This window comes from Coenobita brevimanus, chromosome 75 (assembly GCF_032717465.1).
Source record: "Coenobita brevimanus isolate Jiangsu-jjx chromosome 75, ASM3271746v2, whole genome shotgun sequence".
Classification (NCBI taxonomy): Eukaryota; Metazoa; Arthropoda; class Malacostraca; order Decapoda; family Coenobitidae; genus Coenobita; species Coenobita brevimanus.
In genome coordinates, this window is record NC_137028.1 from 11,747,099 (window position 1) to 11,771,964 (window position 24,866).

General features: G+C 45.5%; 1 protein-coding gene and 1 pseudogene across 1 annotated transcript; both read right to left on the reverse strand.

Moving 5' to 3' along the window:
- Positions 1 to 564: 564 nt before the first annotated feature.
- LOC145408042 (uncharacterized) lies at positions 565 to 11,137 on the reverse strand (annotated as a pseudogene).
- A 583-nt stretch (positions 11,138 to 11,720) lies between these two features.
- LOC145408043 (uncharacterized) lies at positions 11,721 to 12,821 on the reverse strand. The gene is made up of 3 exons (XM_080278840.1): positions 12,765 to 12,821; positions 12,227 to 12,310; positions 11,721 to 12,089 (listed from the first exon to the last, which is right to left on the reverse strand). The coding sequence occupies exons 1-3, from the start codon at positions 12,819 to 12,821 to the stop codon at positions 11,721 to 11,723; spliced, it is 510 nt and encodes a 169-aa protein (XP_080134966.1).
- Positions 12,822 to 24,866: the final 12,045 nt, after the last annotated feature.

Consider the following 24,866-nt stretch of genomic DNA (forward strand, 5'->3'; position numbering starts at 1 on the left):
ACATTAGTTAAGAGCCTTCTTAGAGTTTGTAGAAGTCTGTCAACCCATCCTTCTCAGATGCTTGCAGCACCCAATGGATTAAATGTAAAGATCATATTTCATTTCTCCATATAGTGCTTACTTTAGCTGTTACTCTCAGTTTGCAGAAACTTCTTATACCGTATTAATTACGACCGGTAGGTAATCCAGTTCTTTCATATTAATTCATAAATCCGCTTGCACAAACTAGGAGTTAGCACCAGCAAGAATCTGTCTTTATTAGTATTAATTATTGATTGTCAGGAGTAACGACACTTTCTCAGAGGCCAACAGTATCAACACTTCAGCTTTCGCGAGTGATCAGTCTCCACTGTGTACTGTTGAGAAAATTTATGAAACTCATGTCTTCAGAAAATTGGCAAAGTAAGCCAGAACACAGTAAAACTTATTACTTTATTTCATAAGTCGATAGCCCCCGTGTCAGTGGTGACTTTCTTTTTTTCTCACATAAGTAATGGTGATATATTCAGTATATTTCTTTTCCCACCATGACAACTGACGACTTATTTGTAATTTGTTCATATTTCACTTCCCCCGACACCGACACTCAGCGCTGGGAGCCAGCTGAAGGCAGACACAGTCAATTTGCATCTGACCATCATCGGGTGAGGTCATGACGCTCTTGCGCTGTTGTCTATTTGGACTTTTCACTTTTGCCTTGGACATGGAAGGTTGCAAACGTAAACTACATGGTACATTTTAATTTAGTGTATTCCATGTGTTACATCTCAGTTTAAATGATTGTCATGTGAAGTAAATAAGTGCAGAACTTTACATATTTAAGTGATTATTGCATCCCTCCATCTACCTCTCCATCTCAGTCTCCAACACAAGCTGCCTAACCTACGAAAGCTCTTCGCAGAGACATATAACAATTTAAGGTGAATGAAATGGACTGAATTTGTTTCCTATTGTTTATTTCTACTGCTTTATACATGCCAACAGCCAACACAGTTGGTCTGTGTTCGAAGAGTCACATACGGTACAGTACAGTACAGTATTACTTTTGGAGAAACTGCTTGTAAGTCTTTTTTTTTAAAGTATAGGCTGTGGCACAAAAGAAGAAAGCATACAATGAATGGATGAGAAAGAGGGGCGTGGAAGAAATTGAGAGACGGAAGAAAGAGTTATATGTAGTAAGAAAGAGAGAGTAAGAAGAGAGTGGATGAGGAATTTGGAAGGAATTTGAGTGTAAAGTGGAGGGACTGTAAGAAAATGTTCTGTAAAGAGGTGAAGAGAGTAAGACAGGGTGGAAGTGAGGTTAGCAGGGGAGTGAAAGATAAAAGTGGTAGATTACTAGTGGAGAAGGGAGAAAAAGTGAGCAGATGGAGTGAACACTTTATGGAATTGTTAAACATAAAGGATGGAAGTGATGCGAGTATATGTGGCTGAGGAATGGCTGGGAGAAGGAGGGAGGTGAGAAGACAGGAAGAAATCAGTAGGATAGAAGTTGTGGAAGCAATGAAGAAAGTTAAATTGGGGAAAGCCCCAGGAATTGATGGAGTGTGTGGTGAAATGTTGAAGCATGGGGGAGAGATAGTAGTACAATGGATGTGGAAGATGTGCAGATTGGCCTGGGAGGAAGGTAGAGTTCTGGAGGATTGGAAGTCAGGTATAATTATTCCCTTGTACAAAGGAAAAGGGGGTAAAAGAATTGTGTGGTAATCATAGGGGCATTTGTCTTCTTAGTATAAAAGGAAAGGTGCATGGTAGGACACTTATTGACAGAGCTAGGGAAATAACAGAGGAATTACTTGGAGAAGAACAGGGAGGCTTTAGGAAGGGAAGAGGTTGTGTAGATCAGATATTCATTCTTAGATCTTTAGTGGAAAAGTTTCTAGAGAAGGGAAAGAAGTTGTATGCGGCTTTCATGGATTTGGAGAAAGCATATGACAGGGTGGATAGACATGGATTGTGGAAAGAATTAAGAATATATGGAGTAGATGGGAAGTTGCTGAATGCTGTGATGAGCATGTATGATGGTGCTAAGGCTGCAGTGTGTGTGGATGGTGAACTGAGTGAATTTTTCTCTTTGAAGGTTGGGTTGAAACAGGGATGTGTCATGTCTCCATGGTTGTTCAATCTGTACATGGATGGGGTAATAAAAGAGGTACAAGGTAGGGTAGTGGATGTTGGAGTGGCCATGGTGAGAGAGGGTAATGTTTGGAAACTCCCTGTACGGTACTGTTGTTTGCAGATGATACTGTGTTGTTGCGTGAAGACGAAACGAAGCTGCAAGGCTTGGTGGATGAGTCTGGGAGACTGTGTAAGAAACGGAATCTAAAGGTGAATGTAAGGAAGAGTAAAGAGATGGTCTTTGAGAGAGGTGAAATCAGTGAATGTACAGCGAGGTTGGATGGTGATGAATTGGAAAATGTGAGTACATTTAAGTACTTGGGTAATGTAATGAGTAAGGATGGAGGTTTGGAGAGTGAATTACTTGAAAGGGTAGGCTACAGCAGGGAAGAAAGGTTGCTAGTTCCTTGAAAGTAGTGATAAGAAACAGGGAAGTGAGCATGGAAGTGAAAAAGTTACAACATGACAGTATTGTGACACCAACTCCAACGTATGGAAGTGAAGTTTGGACTTTGTTGGAGGGACACAAGTCAAGACTGAGAACTGTGGAAATGAATTATCTGAGACAAGCATGTGGAGTCACATGAAGAAACAGACGGACAAATGAGGAAATGATGGAGCGTTGTGGTGTGGATGTGGATGTCATAGGAAGCATTAGGAGAAACACATCTAGGTGGTTTGGCCATGTGGAGAGGATGAAGAGTGAGAGCTTGACAAGGAGTGTGTATGTGAGTGAGATGGAGGGGGCAAGAGGGCAGGGCATGCCAAAGATGAGATAGAGGGATGGAGTGGAGAGGTACGGTATATGAAAGAGGGGGATGTTAGCTGGGAGCAGGGCAGTGAAATGGTGAGGGACAGGGCGATATGGAGACGATTTGTTTGTTGCCGCCCCTGACAGGATTAAGGCATCTGGCAATAGACATTTAGACATTCCAGTCATGAGTGCTACCAGATGCTCGTGTAGCGTGGGAGACGGCATGGAGAGGTTCACAACGGATGAAACTTCGTCACAGCAATTGCCATAAAAATATCTGTAAAATAATGCAAAGGAGGCAACAGTCCTTCTCACTTGTGGGGGAGGTAGTTTATTTGTAACAGCAGGGTTATTAATAATTCTACCAGCCTAGTTCTGAATTTTGTCTAGTTGTTTTAGAGCCACCTCTCCACATCCATCCCACAAGGGTAAGCAATATTCCAGCTGAGAGTGTACATGACTGTGCTCCAGGTGGTCGTTAAAACCAATGTTCGCTAGAAGATGGTTCAGTATATCGAGGGTTTGCTGTAATAGTGGTACAGTAGGTGGTAGCAACCATCGTTCACTCACTTGATGTAATTCTGCCTACTTCTTTCACCTTCATCATTGGTATTTTGAATCTGGCCTCCTCTCTTACTGTTTCTTCCATCTTTCCTGTCATTTTTTATTACTCTCCATTCATTTCAGGTGGCTTTACACAGAGTGACAAGCCTACTGGTTTCCTGTAAGCCAGGAAATCATTTAAAACGCTGGGAGGAAACCATATAACCAACACGTATGTGTTCCCTACGTGTCAACAAGTGGGTTGGAAGAGAATTAGTGCCCTTCCCCATATAACTGACTCAAAGTCAAACAACCACCCTTAATGGGACTGTAGTGTCTGACTATAGATAGAATGAGAGATATGGTAGGTATATTAGGTTTGCTTTCCATTTTTTTCCAAAAATAAAATGTTAATCACCTATGATATACTGTATGTAGTACGGTGGTGAAGTGGGCAATGACAAAGCTTGGCTCGGAGGAGTGGCTGGTTATGGCTATGTATGTGGGTGCTCGCACCCAGGTAAGAGTGAATGGAGAGTTGAGTGATGAGTTTTCCGTGAACGTTGGTGTGCATCAGGGATAAGTTTTGAGTCCCATGTTGTTTATCATGGTACTTGAAGCCCTCTCACGTGACTTCAGAAAAGGACTACCCGGTACCATGGGAGATGTTGTATGCTGATGATTTGGTGTTGATTGCAGAGAACGAAAGGGAGGTGGAGGAAAGGTTTAGGAAGTGGAGAGATGGTATGGGGCACAAGAGCTTGAGGGTAAATGCAGATAAAACAAAAGAGATGATATCTAGGGTTGGTGGCGGTACTATCAAAGATGAGGGAGAGTGGCCATATGCAGTTTGCCACAAGAGCATGGGAAATGATTCCATCTTGCGCGGTGTTTGTGATAAATGGGTGCAAAAGAGATGTAGTGGTATCAGAGGTAGACTGCGAGATAATGCTGATTTTATGTGCACGGCACGTCAGGGACAGCAGGTGGAGATTGTCAGGCATGAAAGGAATGAACTTGCTGGTGAATCTCTTGAGTGTGTGGAAGAGTTTTGTTATTTGGGAGACACGTTGTGTGCTGGAGGTGGGGCTGGAGCTAGCTCTGTGGCTAGGGTGAGAAGTGGTTGGAAGAAGTTCAGGGAGCTCTTGCCTCTCCTGACACTGAGATGACTCTCCCATGTGCTAAGGGGTCTTTGTATGCAGCATGTGTTAGGAGTGTAATGCTGTATGGTAATAAGACCTGGGCAGTAAAGGAGGAGGATATTCGCCGGTTCAGACGTATAGAAATAACAATGATTAGGTGGATGTGTAGTGTGTCCCTGCGTGCAAGGTCCGGGGGGGCTGGGTTTATGATGGAAGAGTTGAGAGGTAGGATGGGACTGGAGTGTATTGGTGTTGTGATGAGCAGAGGTAGATTGAGATGGTTTGGGCATGTGGAGAGGACGGGGATGTTAATTGGGTGAGGAAGGTGAGAAGTGTTAATATTGGGGGTGGGGTTATGAGGGGCAGACCAAGAAAGACATGGGACGAGGTTATTAAGTGTGGCCTCAGGGTTAAGGGACTGAACAGGGAGGCTGCAATAGATTGTGCAGCATGGAAAGCCGCCATTAGGTGACCAAGGCCGATGCATGCAAGCATGCTGGAGCCTTTAAAAACGAAATGAAGTACGGTACTAAAATAACTTTCCTTAAGAAAGCTGTGGAAGCAATGAAGAAAGTTAAATCGGGGAAAGCCCCAGGAATTGATGGAGTGTGTGGTGAAATGCTGAAGCATGGGGGAGAGATAGTAGTAGAATGGATGTGGAAGATGTGCAGATTGGCCTGGGAGGAAGGTAGAGTCCCGGAGGATTGGAAGTCAGGTATAATTATTCCCTTGTACAAAGGAAAAGAGGAAAAAGGAGTGTGTGGTAATCATAGGGGCATTTGTCTTCTTAGTATAATAGGAAAAGTGTATGGTAGGATACTTATTGACAGAGTTAGAGAAAGAAGAGAAAAATTAGTTGGAGAAGAACAGGGAGGCTTTAGGAAGGGAAGAGGTTGTGTAGATCAGATATTCATTCTTACATCTTTAGTGGAAAAGTTTCTAGAGAAGGGAAAGAAGTTGTATACGGCTTTCATGGATTTGGAGAAAGCATATGACAGGGTGGATAGACAAGGATTGTGGAAAGTGTTAAGAATATATGGAGTAGATGGGAAGTTGCTGAATGCTGTGAAGAGTATGTACGATGGTGCAAAGGCTGCAGTGCGTGTGGATGGTGAACTGAGTGAATTTTTCTCTTTGAAAGTTGGTTTGAAACAGGGATGTGTCATGTCTCCATGGTTGTTCAAACTGTACATGGATGGGGTAATAAAAGAGGTACAAGGTAGGGTAGTGGATGTTGGAGTGGCCCTGGTGAGAGAGGATAGTGTTTGGAAACTCCCTGTACTGTTGTTTGCAGATGATACTGTGTTGTTGAGTGAAGACGAAACGAAGCTGCAAGGCTTGGTGGATGAGTCTGAGAGAGTGTGTATGAAACGGAATCTAAAGGTGAATGTAGGGAAGAGTAAAGTGATGGTCTTTGAGAGAGGAGAAGTCAGTTAATGTACAGCGAGGTTGGATGGTGAGGAATTGGAAAATGTGAGTACGTTTAAGTACTTGGGTAGTGTGATGAGTAAGGATGGAGGTTTGGAGGGTGAAGTGCTTGAAAGGGTACAGCAGGGAAAAAAGGTTGCTGGTTCTTTGAAAGCAGTGATAAGAAACAGGGAAGTGAGCATGGAAGTGAAAAAGTTACTACATGACAGTATTGTGATACCAACTCTAACGTACGGAAGTGAAGCTTGGACGTTGTTGGAAGGACACAAGTCAAGAGTGAGAGCAGTGGAAATGAGTTATTTAAGAGGAGCATGTGGAGTCACATGGAGAGACAGACTGATGAATGAAGATATAAAGGAGCGTTGTGGTGTTGATGTGGATGTGATAGGAAGCGTTATGAGGAACACACTGAGGTGGTTTGGCCATGTGGAGAGGATGGAGGGTGAAAGACTGACGAAGAGAGTGTATGTGAGTGAGGTGGAGGGGGGAAGAGGGAGGGGGAAGACGAGGATGAGATGGAGGGATGGGGTGGAGAGGTATTTGAGAGAGAGGGGTGTGAGTTGGGAGCAGGGCAGTGAAAAGGCGGGGGACAGGGCGACTTGGAGGCAATTTGTTTGTGGCCACCCCAAACGGGATTGAGGCGTCTGGCAATAGATAGACAGATAGAAGAACATGGGTATAGAATAAAAGATCTGGAATCACTGTGTTATTCATCTTTTTACATTTTGTGTACGGTATGTGTGTGTGGTCCTGCATCTACTTTTTGATTGCGTGATATACATTTCGCAATGGTAAATGTATGCTCTTGCTACCTGAAGCAGCAGAAAGACCTCACCAATTCAGTTCATATTCCTCTGGTCTGTTTTCTGGCCACCCGAATGGGATTAAGACGTCTGGCAATAGACAGATTGTTTTCTGTACTTTCTGTTTTCAGAGTGATACATTACCATTTCCTACTGAAAAATTTCTGTCCCCCAACTCATAATCATCAACACATTCCTTAAGCCATACCTATGATTATACCAGTATGTTTTCAGTGTAATGGAAGAAACTTAACGTACTCAAAGGTGGATTTCGTTTCCCGATTTCCCAAATGGAGCTGTCCAGTTAGGTTAAATTAATAGGTACAGTTTAGGGTCATACTTTACACATAAACCTCATGCGATTTTCGACTTTTCGTTAATGTTTTCTAGTAGATTTGGTCATTCTAAGAATCTTTTCTTTTATGACTTATAATAAACGAGTTACACGTGATTACAATTTCCTCCCAAAAACCATACCTTGGATCTTCACTCGGCCAGTCTGTGTAAATAATGTGTGCGTTCATACGTGTGTTTCTCTTTCCTTTGACTGTGCATGCATCTGCTTGGTCTGTTTCACCCACTCATAGGCATACTTTAGGTCACATGATGGTATTCTACCAATCAATTTGAAATGAGGTCTTTGATTCCTTCTCAGTGGAAAATTCAAATTCTTCTCGCCATGGCTTCCAAAGAAGAGGGAGGTGATCTGTGCCTCGGGTGTAATATTGATTTACGTATTAATAAGCAGCCGTGGCTCAGTGGGTTAGAGCGCTCTGCTCTGACCGAAGGGTCGGAGGATCGAATCCACCCAAGGGTCATTGGTAGACATCAGGAAGGGCATCCGGTCATAAAATGCTACATGCTCCAAAACCAAAAAGTCCCCTACCCAGGGGCAACGCCTTAGCCCTTATCAAAAAAGGGGTACCTGGCGTAAAACTCACTTTAAGCGTTTCCAGTCGGTGGTTTTTTATACGAGTTCAGTGATTTTTGCCTTCATTTTCTGTCAAAAGTGCTTCATTTCAGCTCCTCATCCAAAGTTCATGATTGGAAAAGAGGTAAAATGAAGCATATCCAACAAAAATGAAGGTCCTCTAATCTCGTCAAAAAATACCAGAAAACTATACTGCACATCCTAGACTATTGTATCTCTACGATAAGCATTCCACTGCAGCACATTACATTTAGTTTGGTTAGGTTAGACTGGGTTAGGCTTGTTAGGTTAGCTTGGTTAGGTTAGGGTAAAGTTTGACCTACTGATTACAGTAAGCTTCTAGGTTTGGTTAGGTAATTTTGATAGGTCAGGTTTGGTTAATTTCCTTTATCTATAAAAATAGGACATTTCATGTGGTAACAGGCATCCAACCTGAGTGTTTCCTGTTGTTTTTGGTGTGATTTGATTCTGGCCATTCATTTCTACCCTCGCTAGTCGCGTTCGGCAAAAACTTGAGACTTCCGATAGAAACAAAGGTCAAAATCGATTGAATCACACCAAAAACAAGAGGAAACATTCAAATTGGATAAACAAATTGGCTGAGGTGAACATGAAAAACTGACCCAGTTTAAGTTGGGTTTAGTTAAACACTTTAGTTAGGACAGCCCCTTCCACCACCACCCTGATGAATCAAACAGTTATCAGAGAGGAACAGCTAAATACAACGGTAAACAGATTTCACAAGACACGTTTATTTACTATACCAGAAATAATCAGAAAAATATAACAGACTATTAGGATGTAGAACTGATTTGGTATGGTGGTTCTATAAAAGTAATGCGTATGTTTACCGTAAATATTGCTGGCCCCTGATACTTGCGCCAACTGAAGGAGGATGAATGGACAGATAATAATGCGCCGTCCATACAGGATGCTCAATTCCTGCGGTCAGAAATCAACCTAAGGTAGGCAACACAGGTGTAAAGTTCCTCTTAACTATCCATGTTATATAAAAATGATCCATGTCACATTAGGATATAAAACTGCTACTTACTTGAAAACTGCCTGATACATATTATGTCGTTCATTACCCCTGTAAATCTCATTGTGAGCCCAAAATAAGTAATTAGCTTTACACAAAAGGCACTCAACGCTAGGCATTGAAAGATTCCGCGTCTTACTAAAACATGCCCGGGACGCTGCCACTTCTTGTGTAGGGTAACTGCGGGGAGGTTCACCTTCCAACCCGTCAGTATCGCCTAGATACCGGCATTCCCCCCGAGAGAAATGTAAAGGTAAGAGCAAAAATTTAAATAGTTTGTAAAATTTGGTAGGAGATAGTTGGAGACTAGTTATAAGAAAAGCTTAAGATACGTACTTTCACTCCGCATCTACTCTCTCTCCCCTTTCTCTCCCCTTCCCTCCTCCTCTTCTCTCTCTTCTTTCATACGTCACATAGGAAACTCTTCATGACTGCCATTCTCTCCCTACCTTTATCCTCATTTAATTCTTCCAATCCAGACAACCATGCTATCCCTCCATCATCATTACTTTTCACTTCTTCCTATCTCTCTGCTCCCACACATCTCCTCATTCTCTCTTCTAACACATCTCTCTCCTTTTTATTGGCCTCGCACTCAGTCACTGCATGTTCAACAGTCTCTTCCACTCTCTCCCCACCCAACCAGCAATTCTCGCATTTCTTGACTTCCCCATTCCATCTTCATGTTCTTGAATTTAGCTCGCAGGCCCCTGTTCTTACTTTAATGAGAATCTTGCCACCCAATCACTCATCGTACCATTCTTCTCTCCCTGGTTTCGTTTTCTTCTTATACATCTCTAATGTCTTCTTCTTGTCCATCTCGTTTTTCCATTCTCTTATACCTCATTCCTGGACACGTTTCCCTACTATCTTCATTAGGTTGTCCCCTCCTAAGTTCTCTATATTGTCACCCCCTCTCCCTTTCCATTCTGCTCCTGGTACATCCCTAGTTTCCTCTGTCCTTTCCTACATTCTCTTTCCCATCTGCTTCTAACCCCCTTCCACAAGTAGATTCTTCTAACCCAGGTATCATCCTCCATTGCATCTAGTCTCAGCCTGAATTTCATCTTCGCCTTCTTTATTCGTTCTCTAAAGGTGCTCCATCCCATGTCTCCTCTCACCGCTTCTACCGCTGTCCATTTCTTTTCTCCCAGCCCTGGCCTACCTACTCTGTTTTGAACTTTTTCCAACCGTTCCACTTCCTCTTCTGTACATCCAATTGCCTCCATTCCATACATTATAGCTAGCACTCCAATCCCCTTCTACAATCCTCTTATTACCTCGTACCATTTGCTCTCTCTTTCACTGCATTTAGCAAACTTTCCCAAATTCTCTCTCCCTTCCTTACTTTGTCATTAATTTCCCTCTTAAAACCGTTCCTTCCTATCCACACTCCCAGGTATTTGTACTCCTTTACTTCCTCCATTCTCTTCCCGCCTAACCACCACTCTCTATCCTCCATCTCTTCAACATCACCCCCTATTTGCATCACTTTGCTCTTATCTCCACTAAAGTTCACCACCAGTTCCCTTCCATATCTGTCTACTACCTCCAGCATTTTTCTTAGCCCACCTCTAGTTTCGGCCAATACCACATCATCTGCAAACGTCAACACTCCAAGTTTCCGTCCTTCTACCCCCTCTCCCACCTTTTTTTACTCTTTGCACCAACTCTTCCATAAAGAAACTAAAGAGTATTGGTGACAGAGTGCATCACTGTCTCGCCCCTTTTTTCACTCTCACCCAGTCTGTTTCCCATTCCCCTAACCTCGCTTTCACTTTTGTTCCTTCATTCGTGTTTTTAAGATTTTCCTAATTTTTTCGCTCACTCCTGCCTTTCGTAACACCTTCCAAAGAGTTTCTCTGTTCACTTTATCGAATGTCTTCTCTGTGTCTATGAAAGCTAGCCACACCGTCTGCCCCTGTCTTCTTTTCTTTTCTAAAATCTCCCCCAGCACAAACACAGTATCACTCCCTCTCCGTCCTTTCCTGAACGCATTTTGTTCATCACTTGGCACCCTATTTCTATCTCCTCGCTCAGTCTCTGCTAAACTACATTTGCAAACAGCTTACATATCACATTCACTACTGTCGCTGGTCTGTAGTTCTTGATGTCCCCCTGGTTTTTGCCTCGCCCTCTGGGTATCATTATAACTCTTGCCTCTCACCATTCATCAGGTATACTCTCCTCTCTCTTTATCCCGTTCATCAACATCCTCAAGTTCCTCACCACGCACTCACCCCCCTCTAGGTACATCTCGAGAGGCAGTCCATCATTTCCGGCTGCCTTACCTCTCCTTAACTTCTGTATGCTTTTCCTTACCTCTTCCAATGTAATCTCCTTGTCTAGCTCTCGTACATTCGTCTCTTTCTCTTCCATCTCCACTATCCACTCCCTTTCTACTTCTTCCTTCGCCCCTCCAACCCATTCCCAATATTCCTTAAAATACTTCTCTCTATTTCACTGCCTTGAAAGACCTCTCCTCTTATGGATAGCTTATCCACTTTTACCTCCTCATGCTCTTTCCCTTTCAATCACACGAACCATTCCCTGCTTCCTTCGCCTTTCTCCCTTTGTATTCTCTCCATTTCATTTCTTTCCCAGTCTCGATCTGCTCTACACATTGTCTCTCTCGTAATTTCTCTTTGTTTCTCGTAATCTTCTTATGCCTTAATTACCAATCTTGCATCAATCCCTTCTCCTCTTTCATATTGTCTTTTTAGCCTTTTTCTATATGTTCATCTCTTTCCCCTTTTTTCTTTCTTGCTTGACTTCTTCCGTCCACCATGGTGTTCTCTTCGTTCTCCCCTTCATTTTTACTGTACCAACCCCCTTCGCTGCCGCTCTCATTATATTCCTTTGTAACCTTTCATTTAGCTCCTCTACCCCCTCTGTATTATCCTCCCGTTCCTCTAATTCCTCTCTAAACACCTTCCACCTTGTTTTCTTCAGGTTCCATCTTTCACCTGTTAACTTGCCTCCATTTCTTGCCCTTTGTGCTTCTTTTTTTTGTCACCAGATCAACAATCATCGTATTGTGGTCACTCTTCAGCTCAACGTCTCCCTCCTCGTCAACCCACAAACTCTTTATTCTGCCCCTCACCCTATCATTTGCCAATATGTAGTCTATCGCTGACGCTCCCCCATCTGTCCCTCTCCAGGTTGCCTTTCCCTCAATCCTTGTTAAATTGAGAATTTCTACCTCATTTTCTTCTGAAAAGTCCAGTAGGAGCTCCCCATTGCCACTGATTCTCTCTCCAAGCAGTCCAATATGCCCATTCATGTCCCCCATCACCAACACCTCCCCGTTGCACTCTACCATGCTCATCACCTCTCAACCCTCCTTTTTTCTACTCCCATATAGCATACCATTACCACCAAGTTCCTCTTTTCCTTCTTTCTATTTTCCAGCTTTATTGCCAGCACATCCTCCTGTTCCTCACTGTCCCCCAAATGTAATTCGGTTACCTTCCACTCCTTCTTTGCACCTAGAGCTACACCTCCACCTTTCTTTTTTATCCTCTCCCTTCCCTTCCCTACCAGCTTGAATTTCTCTCAATTTCTCCACCCTCCCTCTCAAGACCTATTTCTGTCAATGCTAAAAGTTCTAGGTCCCTTTCTTCACACTCATATATCACCTCGCTCCACGTATCCATTCCCCATCCCTAATATTTATACATCCTACCTTTATTTTCGACTCTTCCTCTCGTTTTTCTTCTGTCCTGCTGATCCGCCCTCCATTCTTTTTGTATGGTGCTCTCCTTTTACTCTTTTGCTCTCTAGGTTTCTCCTCTCCATCTGCTCTCTTTGCTCCCTCTTTCTACTTCTCTCCCCTCCTGATTATTGCTTATCATTAGTCAATGTGACTTCCTTTTTCCCTCGCTCCTCCTCTCTTCTCGCCTTTTTGCCTCCTTAATCTTTCCTGCTATATGCTCTGCTTTAGGTGCCATCCATCTTCCTCGAAACTCATTGTGTCCACTACCCCGTCGAGGTCCATGAAACTCACCTGTTTGACACCTTCCTTCTTGAATTTTGCGTACATCCACTGTGTGAGTTCCCCCATTTCCTCATTTAAAGCCAGCCTAACTTTTTCATAGCTCCAGCTTTCTTTTAGCCTCCTCAAAATCCCCACTATTGTTATGTTAGTCCACTTGTTATGTTCCCTGATAATCTTAACACCTCTTTCTATGTCACTGATTGTCCCCCTCACCCCACGTCGTTCAAGCCCATTTCCGCCTCCCAGAATTACAATAGTTCCCTCCCCTCTCTCGAATATGGTATCTCTCGCCTGCTTCAAAATTACACGCATACCCGCCCGTTTAAGGCTAATTACTTCCGTGTCTGCCTCCTCCAGCCACTTTTTTGTTGTCCTGATTGAGCTATCACCACAGATAATCACTTTCTTTTGTTCTCCTTTTTCCAACCTGTTATGCTAACCTTCCATTCTCTCCGTTTCTTCTTTTCTGTCTCTCAGTCTCTTATCCTCCTCTCCCCTTCTGTTCCTTGTTCCCTGAGATCTATTTAGTACCGATACGCCCTGAGACCGACTCCATTCCCCCCACTTCCCTGCATTTGTTCTTTCCTTTCCCTCCCTCCTATGTGCAGTCTGATCATCTTTAATCTCTCTATCTCTCCTGCACTGTCTAAATTCTATCCTTCTGTTTTTTTCTATACAGTGTAATACACTGCCTTCATCATCTGAATCCGCACACTCTCCCTCCTCCCGTCCCCTTGTAGCCCCTGGCGTGTCCAAATTCCCTGTAGGTGGCTGGCTTCCTATGGGACTCTCCCAAGAAATTATTCAGGTCCGTATGATCCTCTTCCGTTCTTGCATTATTCCCCTGAGTTATTTTTGATTCACTCCCTTTGTTATAATTTCTATGATCCTGGTGCCAGTTCCGGTAGTCCCTTTTCATGACATACTCCTTCCTAGCCCTGTTCCTCTCGTTCTCAGCTGCCCTCCTTGTTGCGCTCTCATACATAAACTCCCCGTTCCTTACTATCTGCCATCTTCTGTTTTCATCTTCTTTCTCACATGCTTTATCTATTCTTCTATTTGTTCTTGAATTGCCTCCTCACTCATCACCTCCCCTTCTTCCCCAATCACCTCTTTTCTAATAGCATCTCTCACTCTCTCAATTCTTCCCCTCTCCTCTGTCACATCTTCCGCTCTCTGACCTTCTGCATTCCCTTCTGGACTAGACTTAGCGGTATTATGTCCATTTGTTCCTACATTTTCTACCCTTTGCCCTATGGCACCGGGCACCGTGAGCAGCTCGCCGGTGCCACAAAACAAACCTGAAAAAGTGTTGCCAACCTCCAAAATGTCTTTGCCCAACACAAACACTGAAAATGCCCTACATTTCCCTTCATCGCCCTACGGCTCAGGATGAAAATATTATTCTACAAGTTGGTAGTTTATACACTGTATATATATATATATATATATATATATATATATATATATATATATATATATATATATATTGATAGGCTAGATGTTTTTAGGTCAGCTCCTTGCCCTAAGAACACTAGCTGCAGAGCGGGGGCTCTCTTTCGAGACCAGAACTAGAATACACCACGAGAGAAACAGGGCATAAAAACTCTGGTCAATCAACCTCACACGTGTATTATCTTAAATTTACACTAGACACAAAGTAATACAATTGAGACACAATACACTATTTGGGTACAAAGTCAGTCACTAGACAGGAGGGCTTCTATAGGACTGCTGAAGTCTTGGGCTCCGGCAGTTGTTGGCCAGGCGTGGGAGGGGTCCCGAAAGATATGCCTTCCCTTAGAGGACAAGGGACTACCCTCAGAGTCTGTGTCGTCTGGAGTGGGCTGCTGGGCGGCGTGGAAAGGGGCCCTTCTCTAGTGAGGCCTTGGTGGGGCATCCGGTCCTCAGGGCTAGGACCGAATAGAGAGAGAAGGCACACTTGTCTGTACCCACCTGGGGGAGGAGTTCACCGTCCTCTGGGGCTGGGAAGGTCACATCCTGGGGTCCTGGGGGTGCCTCGAGGAGTCCAGGGACTGCGGTCTCTCTCAGGTCGGGCCACTGTCAGGGGTGGCCTGCAACGTCCTCTCCCTCGGAATCCGACAGCAGGTGGTCTCATCTGGGCACTGACTGGAGAGCTTGTACAACCGGGGTCACAATGAGGCCTTGCCAGATCTCCTCCAGACATGGTAACTCTTCCTGGGGGCTGCTTCTGTGGGGAGAACAGGAGGGGCGTCCCGTTCGGCCACAGGAAGGGTGTTCTAAGCAAGGGACATCCTCCAGAGGGGAAGTCACAAGGAGCAAGAGACAGGTGGTGTCTGGTCTCTCCCTGACGTGGCTGGTGGCCGTTGTCAAGGTCCCAAGGGCAACAGGGGTAGGACGGCTAGTGGCCGTCCCTGTCAGTGGGGCTAATGGCTGTCACCAGGGCCCGACCTCCTGGCAGGACTAAGGGCTGGTGAGGCTAGTGGCTGTCACCTGTCCACAGGTGCAACAAAAGGTCGTCACCGAGGTCCTCTGAGGGGAGGCGTGGCTAGTGGCCATTGCCTGTCCTCTGGCGCGGCTAGCAGCCATCACCGGGGCCTTGTTCTCCGGGTGGACTGTGAGCTGAATGCAGCTAGTGGCCATCATCTGCTCACAGGTGCGGTTAATAGCCGTCACCGAGGTCCTGGGAGGAGAAAGGACAGCAGGCACAGTGCGGTTAGTGGTCGTCACCTGCCTGCTGGTGCTGCTTGTGGCCGTCACCGAGGTCCTGCTCCCTAAGGCAGCTGCAGACTGAGAGTGGCTGGTGACCATTTCTCCACTAGCGCGGCTAGTGGCCTCCACTGATCTCTAAAGGGGGGGGGATGCAGCTAGTGAGCGGCTAGTGGCCGTCTCTCTCCTAGTGTGGCTAGTGCCCATCACTCGTGCACTGTCTGGGACTGAGTTATCAGCCCTACCCCGAACCTGGCGAGGGCTGGTCCGGCTGGAGGGTAATGCCCTAGCACTGAGTAGTTTCCGCTGGGTCTGTTCCGGGGAATAAGGGCGCAAGGTAGTCAGGGACATAGGCCCATACTGCCTGGGTGGTGCACGTGCCCTCAAAGCCCCTCCATGGTCTCCCAATGGGGTGGGTGTTGCGACGTCACGGTGGTGTCTCGTCATGGCAGGCATTTAATATCTATCTATCTATCTGTAATGCTAGGTGTTTTAGGGTCAGCTTCCCGTCCCGCTAACGCCTAGTGTGTAGCTGGGTTCTCTTTCTAGACCGGAACTTAGCCAAATAAGAGAGAGGCAGGACACAAAAACTCAAGGCAACGACCTTACACGTGTATTGCTAAATTCTACAAGTGGAATGGGTAGATGTCGCAAGAGTAATTATTCCGGGCAATTATAAATCTTATGTATAGATCGTGGGTAGCAGTATCACGCAGGATGCTATTCAGGACTAGATCAGGCTGAAATGAATAGTGTGTTAACCAAGATCAGGAGTCCTAGGGCAGAGAAATCTACCACTGTCACTCAGGGGCAGTCTATGCTTTATCTGCTTAAGTGGAGTTCCATTCACTGGGGCCGAGGTACTGTTATCACTGTTGGATTGTCTATTTCGCTTGTCTGTTGTGCTGTTAATTATTACTTTGGTTCTGGGAGCCTCCAATTGATCTTAGCGCGAGGCTATGTCACTGTGATGGGATTACGTTCACTCAGACAGACACTTTATTCACTGCTCGGCCATGTCCACTGCCTCACGGTTACCTTACCTACACCACCTTTCTTTTACATTAACACTGACAGGTTTTATTTCTGACTTCCCGTGTTTCTAGTAACTCACTGTTCTGCCCTTGCTTTACTGTATCACTTTCACTGTACTTTCACTGTCATTCACTATTGGGACCGGGTGTTGCAGCAGTCAGGTTCAAGGGCGGTGGGAATAGCTCAGCCTGACTACTGACGGGGCTGAGTTCCGCCAGGGGCCTCCGTATTCAGTGGCCACGGAATCACTCGTAGGGGCGTCCTCCCTCGTCCGGGGCAGTGGGTGGCAAAGAGTCCCGTGCTCTCAAGGCTTGGGGCTGGAGTCTGGCCCTCTGGACTGGGGCCGAACAGCTGCCTGAACCATTTGCTCAGGTTCCTGACAGAAGACGAGGGTCTCTGGCGTCAAGGGGTGGGGATGGTCTCGAGGTCCTGCGGGTTGTGGTCTCCGTGGGTTGGTGACACCATCAGGAGCGAGCTGCGGCATCAGCCTCCATCGGGGTCCGTCAGGCGAGGCCTCTCAGGGACCGGCTGTACGGAGATGAACCTGGTAGTGGTCACAGGGCCTCTCCAGCAGTCCTCCAGGCTGGGACCTCCAACTGGGTAGTTGTCTCGTGGAAAGGAGGCAGCACCAGCTGTCGCTAAGGCCCGGCTACTGGCCATGGCCTGTGTGGAGGACCGGCCACAGGCCGACTCAAGGACACCTTCGGAGCGGCTGCCAGCCATCTCCTGACGAAGGTGAGAGTGGCTACCGGCCATTTCCTGATTGCCTCCGGAGTGGCTACCGGCCGTCTCCTGTAGGAGGGTCGAGCAGCGACAGGCTGTCTCTTACAGGGCACCTTCAGAGCGGTTACCGGCCATCTCCTGATTACCTCCAGAGTGGCTACCGGCCGTCTCCTGATTACCTCTGGAGCAGCTACTGGCCGTCTCTTGTGGGGCACCTTCAGAGCGGCTTCTTTCTGTCTCCTGATGAAGACGGGAATGGCTACCAGCCGTCTCCTATTTACCTCCAGAGCAGCTGCAGGCCGTCTCCTGTAGGAGGGTCGAGCAACCGGCCATCTCAGGGGTGCTGCCTGGAGCTAAAGTAATAGCTCCACCCTGATCCTGTTGGTGGTCAGCTCGCCCGGAAGGTAGTCTCTTTTTCCTGCTATGGTAGTGGTGGGTGAGTTCCGGGTCATAGGGTCGCGCGGCCTGGGCAGACTTATGTCCCTATCGCTGAGAGTCAGGGCGCGCTCTATTTGCCCCTCCACAGGCTCCTTCTGGGGGTGTTCAGATGCCCTCAGCAAAACTATTCAGCATTTTACTATCTCTATCTATCTATCTATATACATATACGAAATACCCACCCGACGGAGTGATCCCAACACCACCACCCCAAGAGAAGGACATGAGGAGGTAACACCCACCCTAAGAGGAGGCCACGGGGAGGCTTACAGGTGTCCCGCACCACACCGGCCCATGTCCCCAGCTACCTTATGCCCCACTTCCACCCAGCCAGACCTACGGGAAGTGCATCGGCCAGGTGCATTACCCTCTGACAAGGACAGCACTCACCAGACTCGGGGTGGGACTTGTTTCAATATAGTTACAAGTAGGCACTCAGTAGCAGAGTCCACAGGACCTGCCACTAAAAGAGGTAGAGAGACCATTGGTCCTCAAAGCCCTACTTTTCCCCAGAGGAGCAGCGGCACAGCAGAGTCCATCAGACCTGCTGTAGAAGGGGAGTCCACCAGACCTCCTTCCTCTGCCACCCACCTTCGGGAGCAGGCATCTCGGACCATCAGCCAGACGACCCTCACATGCAGTCCCATGGAGGGGGGCGGGCCCGTGGCGGAGTCCATCGGATCTGCCACAGGGAGAAAGACCACTGGTCATCCCCCAGCTGCAACTTTCCCCCAGCAGCAGGAGTATGGTAGAGTCCATTGGACCTGCTGCGGGTGCCAGAAAGTCCGCTGGACTTCCACCTCCAATTGTCCCTGGGGTGAGTGGTCCCCTGACAGAGTTCATTGGGCCTGTCGGACAGAGGGAGAGTCCATCGGACTTCCTTCCTCTGCCTCAGAATGGAGTTCCGGTAGAGTCCATCGGACCTGCCAGCCTGAGGGAGAGACCACCGGTCATCCCTCCTCCACTACCCCGGAGGCTCACTATGAGAGCACCGTCTCTGGCGCAGCCCACCCCTCCAGAGGCCGAGCGAGACGCCCCCCTGCTCCCCCTCCTCTATAGAAGGCGGAGACTGCTCCCCAACAGGACTCCTGTTGGAGAGTGTCTGGAGCAGACCTGTTGTGGGCCTGGGTGTCCTGTCCCTGCAGCCTAGACCCCGACATCCCCAGCAGCCGACGGACTCTCCAAGGGTGAGCGGCCACAGACGATCCCTGACAGCCTTCCCCTCCTGGCGAGACCACAGCCCTTGGACCTTGAGGGACACCCCGCAGCTGACCCCAGGCCTGGATCAGCCTGGGTCCTTATCCAGGACTCCCACCACAGCCAAGGGCAGGCGCCATGCAGCGTGCCTCTTAGCCCTGTTTGGCCCCAGTCCCGAGGGCCACCACACTCCAAAGGCCCCACCAGGAAGGGGCCGCCTACCAGCGTACACCGGACTCCAGAGCACGCCGCCCGAGACCGGCGCCCCTCAGTGCCCCACCAGTGGCGTTATTGACTCTGTGCAAAACTTGTATCCCATCCATAGTACTGTAGACCCTGAGTGATATTTATTCCCCCCCAATCCAGCGTGTCGTGACCCCTGTGTAATACTTGTGACTCCCCTATAATATCACGGACTCTGTGTGTTATAGACCGTGTGATATTTGTACCCTGTCCATGATATCGTGACCCCTGTGTAACACTTGTGACCCCTCTACAGTATCATGAACCCTGTGTGTTACATACTATGTGTAATGTTGTGCCCCACAACCCTTGTGTAGTACTTGTGCCCCAGTTGTAATGTCACGACCCTTGTGTAATACTTGTGATCATCTATAGTGTCAAAACTCTGTGGAATACTTTTCCCCTTTGATACATAGTGTTGTGAGATACACCATACTTGTGCCCCATATATAGTGTTGCCTCATGTACTAAATGTGTAAAGTCCACTATATTTGTTTGTAAGGTAACGTACGTGTAAGACTGGTTGGCCTGTGTTAGAGCCCTATCCCTTATTTGCATGCTCTAGCCCGGTCCTGAACAAATGAACCCAAGTCCGTGCCCGCATCTGAGTTCAAGGATTTGGACTCATAATACGCAGTATAATATATATATATATATATATATATATATATATATATATATATATATATATATATATATATATATATATATATATATATATATATATATATATATAATACAGCTATTATGGTTTTTGTTGTTTAGTGCAGGACTAGACCTACACCTTATCTACTGTAAAAATAAGTTTAATATATGATGACTGTATGCACTGTGTGAGCACCTTGTCGTGGCTACCCCCGTCTTGGGAAAGTCAGCTAGGTATATGTATATGTATGTAATGTAGATTATATATCTTTCTGCAAAAATAATTTGAACATGTAATGTACTAGAGGACAGCAGCACTGTCACTGAGCACAATCACAATTCACGTCATCTAGCTAGACCTGTCCTATTCCTGTTCACTTTACAGTCACAACAGTGGCCCAGCAGCTGATGCGCCGTCAGCTGCCAGATTCGCTCATTAGTTATCATTTAACCAGGTTTTCTAGCGAGTAATAAAGAATCTTAAAAGCTACAACTCTGCCATCAAACTCCTGAGCTTTCTTTTTAACTGTATTCCCCGTCACAGCATTGCACTTCACTGGTTTGGGGCAAAAAAACTGAAGCATCATAATTAAGTCCAGGACTTTAAAACCTCTGTATTGTGGTTATTCAACCCTGTAATGCTACTTTGAGATGCTTGGGATCCGTCAAGATTCACCATACACTAACCATTTTTTTTATATGTTCCCTGTACACTAGCCTGAGGCTCAGCAGTGCCATATTTCTCTACAGCCTCAATTTTCTCACTGATTATCTTTACATGGTCGACTACATGCTTCAACTGGATATCTATTTGCTGTTTACACTCCATCACCATTCCCTCATTAATTGTCTTCAACTGGTCGTCTACATGCTGCTTGCACTCCATCACATTACTGCTTACCTCATACTTCGGCCACCGTAGATCAGTGTGTACTTCCTCCTTCAACTGTTACTGCTTTTCTCTCATTTCCCCTATGAAAGAATCTAGCTGTCCTTGCATCCTCGGTTGCAGTTCCCTCTGTTGCTCCTGTAATGTCTCTTGAAGCTGTTCATATTATTCTTTCTGTTCTTCACTTTGTGCCTTTAACTGTTCACCCTGTGCTTGCAACTGTTCTTTGATTTCATCACTTTGTGCCTGCAACTGTTCTCTGAGTTCTTTCTGACCTTCATTCTGTGCCTGTAGTTGTACACTTCATGATTGCAGTCAGGGACATTTTCTCCTCCTGCCCAGCTCGGGACCATGTCTGAATACCCCCTTGCTCCATGTCGAAGATTAGACTCACTGTAGCACTTTTCCAATTATCCAAACTCCTGGCACCACTGTTGTGTCCCTGTTCCATACTGCCACAGGCTCCAACAGCAGTAGTTCAGTATAGGAAGGACGTTGCCCAGTGTGTGTGTGTGTGTGTGTGTTTTTTTTTTTTTTTTTTTTTAATGGTCTGCCTTTCGGTGTGCATCAACGAGATAAGCTGAGATATAGCAAATAAACACTGGCTTCTTAAGTTCACTGTTTACTGTATATTTTCCAAATAATTACACTTAATGCTTGCCAACTACACTGTTTTCACGAGCACCGGCACTATACAATCTTCATTGCACTGACACTGAACTACACTCAAACTGAACTGAAAACTGACTTAAACTGCTTTAGTCTCTTCCCCATCCTTGTATAAGCTTCCTATACTCTAGAGCAGCGTTTCTTAACCTGGGGTGCTAGCACCCCCAGGGGTGCTGAAATCAATTTTAGGGGGTGCTGGAAAATGCTGCATTATTTTTTTTTGATTGGTTTTGCTAAGTATTGGCATCCTTGATTTTTTTTTTTTTTTTTTTTTTTTTTTTTGAGAATGTATAAAATAAACTGTTAAGTAGTACTTCACTTTAACCCTGCAGTAGTGTAGCAACTGTAGTCCCAGCAACCAGATGTAAAGGGGTGCTGGAATAATACCTTATTACAGGGGGGTGCTGAGGCCGGAAAAATTTAAGAAACGCTGCTCTAGAGTGATCTACTACTTCTCCAAATTTCTCGTGCATTCTTGAGGGAGCAACAGTTAGAACAGTTACCAACTCGAAGGCATCCACAATATCCAAAGTTTTCTTACACTGCATAACATTCTAAATTATTTAGCATACAAACTGAGATAAAATTAAAATTTAACAAAGAAATCACATGAACAAAACATTATAGAGAAAAAGAGTACAAAAATCAATGCACAACTTATAAAATACCTCCACTCACAAAGAGTAGGGTAACTGGCAACTCTGACACGTCTTCTCAACAATTCACTGCTAGCATGAAGAAGTTCCTCTCCTGTGATTGATCTCATATGAACTGCTACAGGTGTGCAGGACAATAAAGTATTGGTAATGATCCTTTGGATGTTATTTTTAATACTGACATATGTAACATACATAAATGAAATATGGAAACTCTAACATTATTATTATTATTAATAATATTAGTCTCTCCAATATGAAGAGTATGTTGTCACCCCTGTTTGTCTGTTTGTTTGTTTGTTTGTCTGTTAGCAGGGTTACTCAAAAACTAAAATGAGAAATTTAGATCAAACTTGGTACGTATACAGATAGCCATGTCCCAGGGAACAATCGATTAACCTATTGGGACCGATCCGGATCATATTACAAATTCTGGATCTGGAAAACACTTTTTACGAAACCCTAATCAATGATGGGAAACCCCAACCTATGAAGAGTGGTTTGGAAATTACGTTGCCCTTGTCGGAAAGATGCGCTCCACAGAGTGCCTCTCCAATTAATATTATTAGTATTACTGCTGTGACTGCTGTTGTTCTGATATTTCAATTCATTTTTTTTTTTCTTTTTCTTATAACGATGATGATTATCAGTTGTTGCTGTTGCAGACCCAGGCCCTTCTGATTCGTGAACCCCAAGGACTGCCCGCTTAAGTTGTCTGTCTGCAGTCCAGCATCCCTCTTGTGAGGGATAGAGACGGAAATGATTAAAGTTTGCCTAAATGAGAAATAGAGTTGCCCAGCTATATCGGTCCCTCTGTATGAAGGCGAGTAAAAAAGGTGATAGAATCTGTTCAGCTGACGAAAACAGACCCAAGAGACAATGGCGCCCGCCCCTGACCAACCATCGTCCCTGTGGTGTCAACTCACACACCTCCTGCAAATTTTCTCAGCTCTCTCATAGCCTGGGACTTCGCAAACACTCGAGGAAGGAAAATAAAACTCGGGGATTTATGTGGTTTCTGGATGTGAAGTCGGGGAATGATTTGGCGTCGGAGAGTCAGTTTGCTGGCGTGATAATGTCTGCCGTAAACAATGTGCAGGAAAGTGGATGGGTGGGGTGGGGAGTAGGGGGTTGAGGGACCGGGTAGTTCTGAGGATAAAGTGTTGACCGTAAATATGAGGTTGTTGGATGAAATATCTGTTAGAAAAAAATATTAAATTAAATTACGGCAAACTCAAATACAAAGACAAGCAAATTAAGGTTACCCTAATAGTGGAAGAATATATATATATATATATATATATATATATATATATATATATATATATATATATATATATATATATATATATATATATATATATATATATGTACACACAGTAGTGGGTTAGTGCCCCACCCCGTAAAGAGAACTAATGAAACAAGCAAATAAAGCGCCTCGGACCAGGACGGACCATACGTTGACGACTAAGGAACGGACAATGGACATTCTGAGGGTGGGGACATGGAATGTGAGAGGAGTGAATGATGAAGTGAAAGAGAGAGAGATTGTTCAGGTGCTTGAGGATGCAAGAGTGGATATATATGGATTGACTGAAACTAAATGGAAAGGAAAGGTGAAAGGGTGAGTGGGAATATGGTTTAGGTATATGTGCAGGAGTTAATGAGAATGAGAAGGCAAGAGAGGGAGTATGTCTGATGATAAGCAAGAAGTGGAAGGAGACTATAAGAGAGTATGGAACAGTGGGTGCAAGGATTGTATGGGTGAGGATGAAAGTAGGTATACAAGCGTGGACGATTGTATGTGCGTATGCGCCGACAGAGGACCGAGTGGCAAGAGTGAAAGATGAGTTTTGAACGAGTGTAGAAGCATGTATGGACAAATTTGAGAGGAGCGAGAGAGTCCTTTTGATTGGAGACGTGAATGGCAAAGTTGGGAATGTACGAGTGGATGGAGTGGTTGGTCAGTGGGGTGTGCCAGCTGAAGTAGATGGGAATGGTAGTGCTTTGGTGGACATCTGTGCTGGTAAGAGGTTGGCAACAGCTAACACCTACTTTCGGCATAAGATGATCGACAGGTATACATGGAGAGTAATGAGGAGGATGGATGGTGAACTTGTTGAACGAAAGGCAAGGATAGACTACGTGTGTGTGGATGAGCGAATGAGAAGACAAGTGTTGGATGCAAGAGTGTGGAGAGGGTGAGGGAATGGAGTCTCGGACCATCATTTAGTGATGGCCAAGGTAAAGCTGCAAAGATAATGCTTGAAGAGACGAAGGGGAAGACAGGAGGAAACAGCTGCTGTGAGAATGGAGAAGTTGCAAGATAGCGAGAAAATGGCAGAGTATAAGAGCATAGTAGAAGAAAGATTGGGAAGGTATGAGTTAGAGCAGATGGAAGGGGTGGAAGACGTATATAAGATATTCACGGAAGAGACAGGCGCAGCACGTGAGGTGGTTTGTGGAGTGAGGAGGAGATGCAGGGGTGTGCAAGGGACAGCATGGTGGAATGATGAGGTGAAACGAGCTGTGGAACAAAAGAAGAAGGCATATAGTGAATGGCTAGCGAGTAGAGGCAGGGGAGCAGATGAGAGAGAGAAGAGAGAGGTATATGTAAGCAGGAGCAAGGAGGTGAAGAGACTGGTGAAGGAGAGTAAGAAGAAAGTGGATAAAGAGTTTGGGAGGAATCTGAGTGTGAAATGGAGGGAGAATAAGAAATTGTTTTGGAAGGAGGTAAAGAAAGTATGGCAGTGTGAAAGGGGAAATAGTAGGGGTGAAAGATTGGAATAATAGATTGTTGGTGGAGAAGAGAGAGAAATTGAGGAGATGGAAGGAGCACTTTGAGGATTTGTTGAATGTAGAGAGTGAGAGCAGAGCGAGTATAAGTGGTTGGGGAATGGCTGGGAGAAGAAGAGATGAGAAGAG

What these genes read in the sequence shown, in the direction of transcription:
- LOC145408043 (XM_080278840.1), bottom strand. Translation starts at nt 12,821, where the DNA reads ATGGGGGAACTCACACAGTGGATGTACGCAAAATTCAAGAAGGAAGGT. An exon ending in AGAAGGAAGGTGTCAAACAG is followed by an intron (nt 12,311 to 12,764) that starts GTGAGTTTCATG and finishes AGAAATTGAGAG; the next exon opens with AAATTCAAGCTGGTAGGGAA. An exon ending in GTGCAAAGAAGGAGTGGAAG is followed by an intron (nt 12,090 to 12,226) that starts GTAACCGAATTA and finishes GAGGGTTGAGAG; the next exon opens with GTGATGAGCATGGTAGAGTG.